This window comes from Mus caroli, chromosome 8 (assembly GCF_900094665.2).
Source record: "Mus caroli chromosome 8, CAROLI_EIJ_v1.1, whole genome shotgun sequence".
Lineage (NCBI taxonomy): Eukaryota > Metazoa > Chordata > Mammalia > Rodentia > Muridae > Mus > Mus caroli.
In genome coordinates, this window is record NC_034577.1 from 75,272,099 (window position 1) to 75,282,863 (window position 10,765).

The 10,765-nt window shown below is 54.2% G+C and overlaps 1 protein-coding gene and 1 long non-coding RNA gene across 6 annotated transcripts in view; one reads left to right on the forward strand and one right to left on the reverse strand.

Moving 5' to 3' along the window:
• The window catches only part of Adgrl1 (adhesion G protein-coupled receptor L1), a 42,211-nt gene extending 32,511 nt beyond the window's left edge, over nt 1–9,700 (forward strand). For 3 of the 5 annotated variants that reach the window (XM_029480517.1, XM_029480519.1, XM_029480518.1), the window contains 14 exons: nt 75–258; nt 413–535; nt 1,194–1,408; nt 1,645–1,815; nt 2,191–2,400; nt 2,483–2,703; nt 2,829–2,895; nt 3,278–3,369; nt 3,754–3,922; nt 4,932–5,060; nt 5,196–5,292; nt 5,385–5,513; nt 5,652–5,669; nt 6,090–7,726. In XM_029480517.1, the coding sequence (XP_029336377.1) occupies nt 75–258; nt 413–535; nt 1,194–1,408; nt 1,645–1,815; nt 2,191–2,400; nt 2,483–2,703; nt 2,829–2,895; nt 3,278–3,369; nt 3,754–3,922; nt 4,932–5,060; nt 5,196–5,292; nt 5,385–5,513; nt 5,652–5,669; nt 6,090–6,826 (2,562 nt within the window). In that variant the 3' untranslated portion in view covers nt 6,827–7,726. Of the gene's footprint in view, nt 1–74; nt 259–412; nt 536–1,193; nt 1,409–1,644; nt 1,816–2,190; nt 2,401–2,482; nt 2,704–2,828; nt 2,896–3,277; nt 3,370–3,753; nt 3,923–4,931; nt 5,293–5,384; nt 5,514–5,651; nt 5,670–6,089 lie in introns of all 5 variants that reach the window. The other 2 variants (XM_021169576.2, XM_029480516.1) reach the window with 2 other exon arrangements.
• On the reverse strand, nt 2,290–3,860 carry LOC115031742. The gene is made up of 3 exons (XR_003837400.1): nt 3,802–3,860; nt 3,487–3,563; nt 2,290–2,370 (listed from the first exon to the last, which is right to left on the reverse strand). It is a non-coding gene; the product is annotated as an uncharacterized LOC115031742 (long non-coding RNA).
• Nucleotides 9,701–10,765: the final 1,065 nt, after the last annotated feature.

The window sequence follows — 10,765 nt, forward strand, 5'->3', positions numbered from 1 at the left end:
GGAAGGGACATCAAGACTGTCGCAAGGAACTAGAGGATGTGGGAGACTCATTCTATTGTCCTTGCTACCCACAGGCTGTGGTGGAGACAGTGGACAACCTGCTTCGGCCGGAGGCGCTTGAGTCATGGAAAGACATGAATGCCACCGAACAGGTCCATACAGCCACCATGCTTCTAGATGTCCTGGAGGAGGGTGCTTTCCTGCTGGCTGACAATGTCAGAGAACCTGCTCGCTTCTTGGCTGCCAAGCAGAACGTGGGTGCGTACTGCAACTACCCCAGGCTCAGTCTCAAACTCTGGCAGGGGTGTTGGTTCCCAGTTCCTGGGCCTGTGGTTCTGCCACGGGCCTCAGGGTTTAGCATGAGTCCTGCCTGAGGATAGACACTGACAGCATGTCTTCCCTGCCCACACAGTCCTGGAGGTAACTGTGCTGAACACGGAAGGCCAAGTGCAGGAGTTGGTGTTCCCCCAAGAGTACCCCAGTGAGAACTCCATTCAGCTATCCGCCAACACCATCAAGCAGAACAGCCGCAACGGTCAGTGTCCCCCAGGCTCTCCTCTGTGTGCATGCGGGCCACTTTGCATCTTGATCTCGGCTCTGTATGGGACACACAGTAGTCATGTGTTTAATCAGGGTGTATCTGCCACTAGTGTGGATGTTCCAATGCTCTGCAGAGGTCCGGGTTCTGGCTCCATTTGACATGGAAACACAGAGAGGCTAGGGATCTGCCCAAGGGCGTACAAAAAGTAAAAGTGGGGCTGGTGAGATGGCTCAGTGGTTAAGAACACTGACTGCTCCTCCAGAGGTCCTGAGTTCAATCCCAACAACCACATGCTGGCTCCTAACCATCTGTAATGAGATCTGATGACCTCTTCTGGTGTGTGTCTGAAGACAGCTACAGTGTACTCATATACATTAAGTGGATAAATCTTTTTTTGGCTTTTCAAGACAGGGTAAATAAATAAATTTTTACAAATTAAAAAAAAAAAAAGACCGTAAAAGTGGGTCAGAGAACCAGCCACTGTGCTGTCATTTAAACTGCCCACCGAGGGATTATGGCCTTGTGGAAGTGGCTCCTGAGCCGCTTGGCATTTGACAGCCCAGTTTCAGTGTATCTGAGAGTCATGGAGCCAGGATAGAGGGCTGTGGCTAAGGATGGCCACTGTATCTCTCCCTGGGCCCATCTTCCTCAGGTGTGGTGAAGGTTGTCTTCATTCTCTACAACAACCTGGGCCTCTTCTTGTCCACGGAGAATGCCACAGTGAAGCTGGCAGGTGAAGCAGGGACCGGTGGCCCTGGAGGTGCCTCCCTGGTGGTCAACTCGCAGGTCATCGCAGCATCTATCAATAAGGAGTCTAGCCGCGTCTTCCTCATGGACCCTGTCATCTTTACTGTGGCCCACTTGGAGGTGAGCCCAGGTGCACACCTCAACCTACCTGAAGTCCCAGCATCCTCTGTCCCTAGACTACATATCCTTACCATGTGTCACCCACCTGAGAGTAAGCTTCAGCTTGGACCATAAAGCTGGTGGTCACCTCAGAGCCCCCAGATACTTCCTTCAAGCTTGTCACTGTTCCCTGTAGCTGGTATGAGGGGAAGAACAAAACTTGCAATCTCGACACTCTATCCATCACTATATAACAGGCCAAGAACCACTTCAATGCAAACTGCTCCTTCTGGAACTACTCAGAGCGCTCCATGCTGGGCTACTGGTCAACCCAGGGCTGCCGACTGGTGGAGTCCAATAAGACCCATACCACATGTGCCTGCAGCCACCTCACCAACTTCGCAGTGCTCATGGCTCACCGAGAGATCGTAAGCTGGCCAGTGCTCTGCTGTCCGGGCGGGCTTGCTTGTTGCTGGCCTGGCTTTGCATGGCATTCTAGAGAACACATAGCATGGACGATGCCTATGAGACCAGCTCATGGGCATGGGGGGCCCACCAGTCTTACCTGGGGCATGAGGCCTTGCATCTGGCTCCCTCTTGCCCCAAGGCACTCTGGAGAAGCAAGTTGGTATCACAAGCCTTCCAGAGCATGAGGAAGTGAGCCTGCACTGCCTGCATGGGTGGGGGCCAGCTTGGTGGCCGGTTGGGCAGCACTAGAGGGCCTTGTGGCCCACAGCCTTGCCTGTTCCTTGCCTTTGGCTGGCACCTGGCCACGCCCTGAATGCACCCCTTTCTGTCCCCAGTACCAAGGCCGTATTAATGAGCTGCTGCTGTCAGTCATCACCTGGGTTGGTATTGTCATCTCCCTGGTCTGTCTGGCTATCTGCATCTCCACCTTCTGCTTCCTGCGGGGCTTGCAGACTGACCGCAACACCATCCACAAGAACCTGTGCATCAACCTCTTCCTTGCGGAGCTGCTCTTCCTGGTTGGAATAGATAAAACTCAGTATGAGGTAAGGCATACTTGGGGCCAAGGCTCAGCAGTGGGGAGGGCTGCAGCTCGAGGAGCAGCCGCTGACTGAGCTGCCCTTGCAGGTCGCCTGCCCTATCTTTGCGGGGCTGCTGCACTACTTCTTCCTGGCCGCCTTCTCCTGGCTGTGCCTGGAGGGCGTGCACCTCTACCTGCTGCTGGTGGAGGTGTTCGAGAGCGAGTATTCACGCACCAAGTACTATTACCTGGGCGGCTACTGCTTCCCAGCCCTGGTGGTCGGCATCGCAGCAGCCATTGACTACCGAAGCTACGGCACTGAAAAGGCGTGAGTCATCCTGTTGTCCCTGTGCTCTCCATCTTCTTCGTTCTTGAGTGCCTGGCTTTCTTTGGGCCAGGGCAGGGTGGCTGGGCTTTCAGGCATCTTCCCACTCTGGTTGTGTTTCTTTGTAGCTGCTGGCTGAGGGTGGATAATTACTTCATCTGGAGCTTCATTGGGCCCGTCTCGTTTGTCATCGTGGTGAGTGGCACTCCAAGTGCTGGGGCTCCTTTCATTCACGCTGGCCTTGCCCCTAAGCCCCAGGGCCCTTGCCAGCTTTACAAGGCACTCATGTAAAAACTGTCAGAACTAAGCAGAGGGGCCAGGGCATGGCTCAGTGATGAATACTTGCCCACAATGCAAAGGGCCCTCAGTTCTATCTAATAACATACACACACACAGCGCCTGACTGAGTCAGTGGTCCCTGGCACCGAGGCAGTGAACCTGCAGTTATGGTCCAAGCCCGTTTCATGCCAAGTCATGACGTTTGACCTCACAGCAGTGACTGCAGAGTTATTTGCTAAGAAAGCACTGAGAAGGGGTTGGACCCCAGCCTGAGCCCACTTCCTGTGCTCCTGCCCAGGTGAACCTGGTGTTCCTCATGGTGACCCTGCACAAGATGATCCGAAGCTCATCAGTGCTCAAGCCTGACTCCAGTCGCCTTGACAACATCAAGTGAGTCACTAACCCGGGGAGCCAGCCTCACAGACTTCCCTGAGACGCTGTACCACTGGGACCACCCACTGGGGTTTTCAGTGCAAGGGCGTTTGTACCTGGGATGGCCGTACTCACCAGAGCCAGGAAGGGCACAGTCCATCCAGTCTGTGCTTGCTGGCCTGTGGAGTCAGTATGAGTCTGTTTGAGGACACCTGGAAAACAGGCCACAGGGGAGTTTTGGTGGCTGGAAATATAGCCAAAATGATTAAGTTGGCAGAGAACAACAGGCCTTCCTAAGACCTCCTCAGCCTTAGGCTAGGTCTTTCAGACGGCACTGGAGGCCTTGCGGCTGGGCCATCTTCCTTGATGAGTACGGTGACTGCCTGTCCCCCTGACCACCAGGTCCTGGGCACTGGGTGCCATTGCACTGCTCTTCCTGCTGGGCCTCACCTGGGCTTTTGGCCTCCTCTTCATCAACAAAGAGTCAGTAGTCATGGCCTATCTCTTCACTACCTTCAACGCCTTCCAGGGGGTCTTCATCTTTGTCTTTCACTGCGCCTTACAGAAAAAGGTGAGGGTAGAAGAGCTCTCCTCAGGGACATTCTGGATTATTAGTGGAGGGAGGCCAGGATGAGGCTCAGGTGCTCCCTGGGACCCTTAGTGTATCCCTTGATCACCTCCCTAATGTGGACAGGGTGCAGGTATTCAGTCAGTAGAGACGACTCTTGAAGAGTGGTGGCACAGAGCAGATTTCACCATGGGTGTTCTTGTGGCCGTTAGTCATGAGGCCCAGCCTTAGGTGACAGACAACTGGGAGCCACAGCATATGATTCCTACCTTAGCAGTGAGAGTGCTTCTCCCTCGTCTGGCTTGGAGGACACTGCACAGATGATGCACACGCATACATGCAGGCAGAACATGCATACTCAGAACATTCTTTTCTCAAAAATACACACAAGGAGCCATGTGCTGGTGACTCATCACTTTAATCCCAGCACTTGAGAGGCAGAGGCGGGCAGATCTCTATGAATTTGAAGCCAGCCTGGCCCACAGAGCAAGTTCTAGGACAGCCAGGTCTACACAGAGAAAGAAACCTGTCTCTCTAAACAAAACCACATGTGAAGGAGAATTAAAAGAAAGTGAAAGGCTGGAGAGATGGCTCGGTGGTGAAGAACACAGACTGCCCTTCCAGAGGTCCAGAGTTCAGTTCCCACATGGTGGCTCACAACCATCTGGAATGGGATCTGATGCCCTCTTCGTGTGTCTGAAGATAGTGACAAAAACATCCACAGGTTGAGGGTGTGCCTGAGTTGGTAAAATGCCTGCCTGGCTTACATGAAGCCTGGGTTCCATCCTTAGCATCACAGGAATTGAGCATAGTGGTGCATGCCTAGAATCCCAGCACTGGGAAAGGAGGGGCAGGAAAGCATATGTTCCCTGTGTCTGGCATAGAGTATATGTTCCTTAAAGATGTGTTAGGTTGGAGGATGAAGGGATGAATAAGAAAGTTGGTGGTGGAGTAGATAAGGGATGAGTCTAGGTAGCAGGTTCTGAGAGTGACACTGTCCCCTCTCACACAGGTGCACAAGGAGTACAGCAAGTGCCTGCGTCACTCCTACTGCTGCATCCGCTCCCCACCTGGGGGCACTCACGGCTCCCTTAAGACCTCAGCCATGCGAAGTAACACCCGATACTACACAGGGACCCAGGTACCCGGGCAGGGAAGGCATATCCACCAGGTCTCTCTGGGGCCAAGAGGCAGGAGTGCTCTGCCAGAATCTCAGAAAGATCCTGGAGGGCAGAGTGGCCCTAGAGATCCCCTCATGTTTGGGCTGTGTCCCCAGAGCCGAATCCGGAGGATGTGGAATGACACCGTGAGGAAGCAGACAGAGTCCTCCTTTATGGCAGGTGACATCAACAGCACCCCAACCCTGAACCGAGGTGAGGTCCCCCCGGCACTGCGTCCTCTCTCAGAAGCTCCCTGCCCCAGGTCTCTGGGCCACCTTGTAACCTTTTACTCCTCCCTTGGGCAGGTACCATGGGGAACCACCTACTGACCAACCCCGTGCTACAGCCTCGTGGGGGCACTAGCCCATACAATACACTCATTGCAGAGTCCGTGGGCTTCAATCCCTCCTCGCCCCCAGTCTTCAACTCCCCAGGTGAGGACACTTAGACTACCTGGATGCCAGGGAAGAGCAGAGTCCCGGGTTGGGAGGCCCCAAGGGTAGGTCCTAAGGGGCCTCTGCGTGGCTCATTCTTGTCTTGTCTTCTCTTCTTCTGTGGGCTGGCGTCTACAGGAAGCTACAGGGAACCCAGTAAGTACCCCTGACTCCTGGAAGCACTTCCAAAGGGGGATTGGAACAAGGCAGTAACCCTCTGTAGCCTCTCATATGGACTGTATGTACATTTGGGGTGCCCCTAGCCACAGGCTCTGACATAGTAGCCAGGTGAGACCCTCAGAGAATGAAAGTGGGGGGGGGGGGGTTCAAGCCTAGGGAGTGTACCTGCATACACAGGGCTCCACTTGCTGAAGTTCTGAAACTTAAGAACTCAAGTAAAAACCCCGAGGTGTTGGTCCCAATGCACACCCCCGTCAGCCTATTGCTTTTGGCAGACGCCACTGCAACAGAGGAAGAAGAAAGTGGGAACAGAACAGAGACCCTGGGACAGACCCCTCAGCTCCTTTGCCTACCTATCCAACCAGGCCCATCCTTATTGCTCCCTCTGCCCTGCAGAGCACCCCTTGGGAGGCCGGGAAGCCTGTGGCATGGACACCCTGCCACTTAACGGCAACTTCAACAACAGCTACTCCTTGCGAAGCGGTGATTTCCCTCCAGGGGATGGGGGTCCCGAGCCACCCCGAGGCCGGAACCTGGCAGATGCTGCTGCCTTTGAGAAGATGATCATCTCAGAGCTGGTGCACAACAACCTGCGAGGGGCCAGTGGGGGCGCCAAAGGGCCTCCACCAGAGCCACCTGTGCCACCTGTGCCAGGGGTCAGTGAGGACGAGGCCGGTGGACCGGGGGGTGCTGACCGGGCAGAGATTGAACTTCTCTACAAGGCCCTGGAGGAGCCGCTGCTGCTGCCCCGGGCCCAGTCGGTGCTGTACCAGAGTGATCTGGATGAGTCGGAGAGCTGTACGGCAGAGGACGGGGCCACCAGCCGGCCCCTCTCCTCCCCTCCCGGCCGGGACTCCCTTTATGCCAGCGGGGCCAACCTGCGGGACTCGCCCTCCTACCCGGACAGCAGCCCGGAAGGGCCTAATGAGGCCCTGCCCCCGCCCCCACCTGCTCCCCCTGGGCCCCCAGAAATCTACTACACCTCTCGCCCGCCGGCCCTGGTGGCTCGGAATCCCCTACAGGGCTACTACCAGGTGCGGCGGCCCAGCCATGAAGGCTACCTGGCAGCCCCCAGCCTCGAGGGGCCAGGGCCCGATGGGGACGGGCAAATGCAGTTGGTCACTAGTCTCTGAGGGGCCTCATGGACCAGAGGCCTGGCCAGGGAGGGAATCCAGGAGGGGCTCTGGTGGGAGCAGAGACTGACGGAGGCAGTGGCTGGTGGGCCACTCTCTCCAGGTGCCCCTCTGCCTGTGGGCCCCACAGTCCCCTTGGGGACTATGACCTGGACCCCAGGTGCCAGGGTTAGTAGACAGGGTTTCCACCAGCCACAAGCCCCAGCCTCTCTAGGTGAGTGCATTGAGGAGAAGCCCCCAGGGCCCTGGGAGTGAGAGAGAAGCTGGTAGGTGTGACCAACTTCTGAAGCTCCCTGCCTGTGGAAGGAGACAGCAAGGGACACGGCTTCCCTAGGTGTGTAGGGGTTGCCGCTTCTGAGCTGGCCAAAGCCTTGCAGGATCCACTCTATCTGCTGCTCACTCTTCTCCATCCACCAGAAGAACAGTGGGTTAGTGGGACAGATGGACGGGATCCCTCCATGCTACAGTTCCTTGCTTCCTGGAGACTGGGCCTTACACCACGAGAAAGCCCAGGCCCAGGGGCTGGGGCTGGGGGAAGGTAGGGGGGCTGGTGGTTAATGGTGGAACTTTCTCTGAAGCTCCTTTCTCCTTTGCTATTGGTCCCTGTCTCCCAAGCAAGCCTGCCCCTCAGCCCCCAGAGTGCACCCAATGACCCCCTCCCTTGGGGTGACTCCTGATGAAGCACAACTCCCCGCAGGGCCCCTAACCCACTGGAGTGACCATATTTGGGCCGTTCCCAGTCCTGTGGGCTGGGCTATCTGGGGAGCAGATTTGGGGTCTGGGGCTCCCTGAGGAGTGGGTCCTGGGTTTGGATCTTTCTCTAGGGGGTCCTCTTACCCCTCTCTCTTCCTCCCCTATTGCTGTAAATATTTCAACAAAATGGAAAAGGAAAAAAAAAAAAAGACAAAAAAAAAAAAGTAAGAAAATCTCATCACTTGAAGCCACCGGGCACCTGCAGCCCAGGCCAGCCCGGACTTTCTCCGGAACAGAGCAGCGGCCAGCCCTGGCAGCCAGGACTTCCTGTATGTGTACATCCCAGCCGGGGTGGGCAGCCGCCAGAGCAGCTTTTTACACTCCAGAGACAAAACAAATCTAGAAGCAACAGCGAAACAAAGAACCTGTCCTTCCCAGCACCGGTCCTTTCACCTCTGCTCTGTCCACCCTGCATCAGTCAGCCCTCCTGGGGCGTGTACCTCACTGCCTGCCCCAGGGCCAGAGGCCTGTCTCCCCTGCCCCACTGGCCAGGAGACAAGATATCTTCACACCCAAAGATGCTTTTGCCAAGATGGCTGCACTACCCCTTTGAGTTCCTGCTTCTTGTATATCACTTCAGGACTCACAGCAGGCAGGAGGAGGCTGGTGTCCCATCCTGAGAAGGGCAAGGGAAGCAAGGTCAGAATGTGGTTCCTGGGGCTGAGGGTGGGATGGCAGTAGTGATGTCATTTCAGGGGTGGGGGACAAAGGTGAGAGGTCGCTTTTCCTTACCCTGTCCCTACCCCAAGCCCTCTGTCAGGCTTAGGGTGTCCTCTAAACACCTCCAGCCCAGCCTGCCCTCCCCCCAGTTTTTTTGGGGGGTAGCATAATCCTGCTGCCATCATCCAGAGGTGGCAACACACCTCTGCTGACTTCATCCTGTCTCTTCCCTGCCTCCTTCCTCACAAGTGCCATGAGTTTTCAAGCATCCTTGGGTCTCAGCTTGCTGCTGCCATGAGCTTCTATGCGTTGTGGGGGAGGGACTCTAGGTAGGAGCTGAGGAGGAGGTGGATGGGTGGCTGGAAGGACCCTTTTTGCTGCTAGAAATCCCTCTCCCTTCTAAGGAGCTGGGACTGGCTTGTCCCCAATCAATGAGGGGGAAAGGGGCCAGACCAAAGATAATGGTTTGCCCCATGGAGGGGAACAGATGTGAAAAGGCAGGGTTTATTCCATCTCTGGTTTTCTTCTGGTAATGTTTTAGCTTGTCTTGCCAGAAGACCAAGAGTGAAGTCTAGATAGGGGAGAAGAGACAGGATGGGGACAGTTGCCAGGCAGGTGTGAAGAGAGCATGAAATGGCTCATAGCCCTTGCCTGACTTCACTGGATCTGGACTTTGCTGTGGCTGTAATGGAGTGGCTGGCCTAGGAGCTAGAGGACTTGACTCGGCCCAGGCCCGAGGCCATCAGACACCAATAAAGCTGGAAGAAGCTGTGGGGTGAGGAGCTCCTCGGGGACTGGCAGGCACAGGAGTCCTGTGTCCTCTCTTCCTATACAGCCCTTCTCCAAATGTGGGCTATGGAGGGCAGGCTGTAGTGTAGTAGGGCCCATGGTTCCTGCCTAGCTGGAATCACTAGCACAGGAGCAACTTGCTTCCAGGCCTCAGAGCTCCATGGCAGGTCCCCAAGTGGGGCTGGATCCACTACAATCCAGCGTAAAGCCACCCAGAGAGCCCAGGTGTCCCCTACCCTAACCAGACCTGGTGCCTTGGCGCCCCCACCCCAGCGGGGACGGTACAGAGAAGGGTCTTGGTCTCCTCCTCCCTTCCTTGGGCTCCTGAATTCATTTGCTCCTGAATCTTGCTCATTCTTTTTCTCTAGGTTTTTTTCTTTTGAGTTTTCCTAGCTATCCAACTTTTCGTTGTGTCCTTTTTTGCTGTCTCTGTGTTCCTCTCATTCTCAATTTCTTAGTCCATTTGGGCCTCCTCCCTGCTCCCACACCCTACTCCCTCCCCTCCTTGGTCTCCTTTTCGATATGCCAAACCAATTTTGGGTCGAGTGCATTTAACGAGAATAAAACAAAAGGCTCATAAGAACGTTTCAGAAAAAAACAAAAAGTTTTAAAAAAAAAATGTTGAGTCAAAAAAGTCAAACAATAAAGAAATTAAGATTTCTTGAAGTGATAGAGTGGTGTGATCAATTGGTGGACAAAAAGATGCATAGTATAATTCCCTCGGTCCCGGAGATATAACATTCTGAAGTTGGATGAGCATGGTATTACAGGCCTATAATTTCAACCTGTGGGAAGCTGAGACAAGATTATCAGTCAAGGTCAGCCTGGGCTACACAGTGAAACCCTGTCTCAACAAAATTAAGGGGATGGGGAGATGGTTCTGTGGTAAGGAACACTTGCTCTTGCACAAGTCCCAGCTTCTTTTTGTTCCCCTATAGTGGCACACAACCACCTGTGACTCCAGTTCTAAGGGATCTGAATTCTCCGACCTCCACAGGCATACTTATAGCCCATCCAACTTACCTTACATACAAGGAACACTCAGATAAAAGCTGAAACAGACAGAACCCTCAGCAGACATGAGGAACTTGTGTGGAATGCTTTTACACTCCTGGTCTGGCTGTTTCTTGGGCTGTTTCCTCTGATCTGCACCCATAATGCAGGGTGCACAGCTACAGTTATAGTTCGTTTTACAGATGGAGATGCATACCTAGATACATACATACATAGACACACACACAAACCTGTCTCTGGCCTGCCCACTGGGTCACACGCCCTTCTTAGCCTAAACACATAGCTACAGCCAAGTATGGAAATGTGACACAGATTCCAGTCACTTGTCTAGATTCTAATGCAGAATGAGGTCTGTCATGGATATTCTTGGCTGTCAACTTGACTACATCTGAATAAACTAAAATCCAAACTACTGGGTAGGCTGATGGGATCATCTGAAGTGGGAAGACCTATTTTAAATCCTAGCCACACCCTCTGGTGGCAGCCTATAAAGGATATGGAGAAAGCTCTTGCTCTTTGTCTCACTGTCCTCACTATCACTGGTAAGTTCATTCTCTCACTGGTATTAGAGCCGACTTCTTCAGGATTCCAGTGTATTCTGAAGACCAGCTGAGACAGACAGCCTTGTAGACTGAACAACTATAGGATTCTTGTCCATTAGGAAACAGCCATTGTTGGACTAGCCAGACCACAGCCTGTAAGCCAATAAATTACACACACACA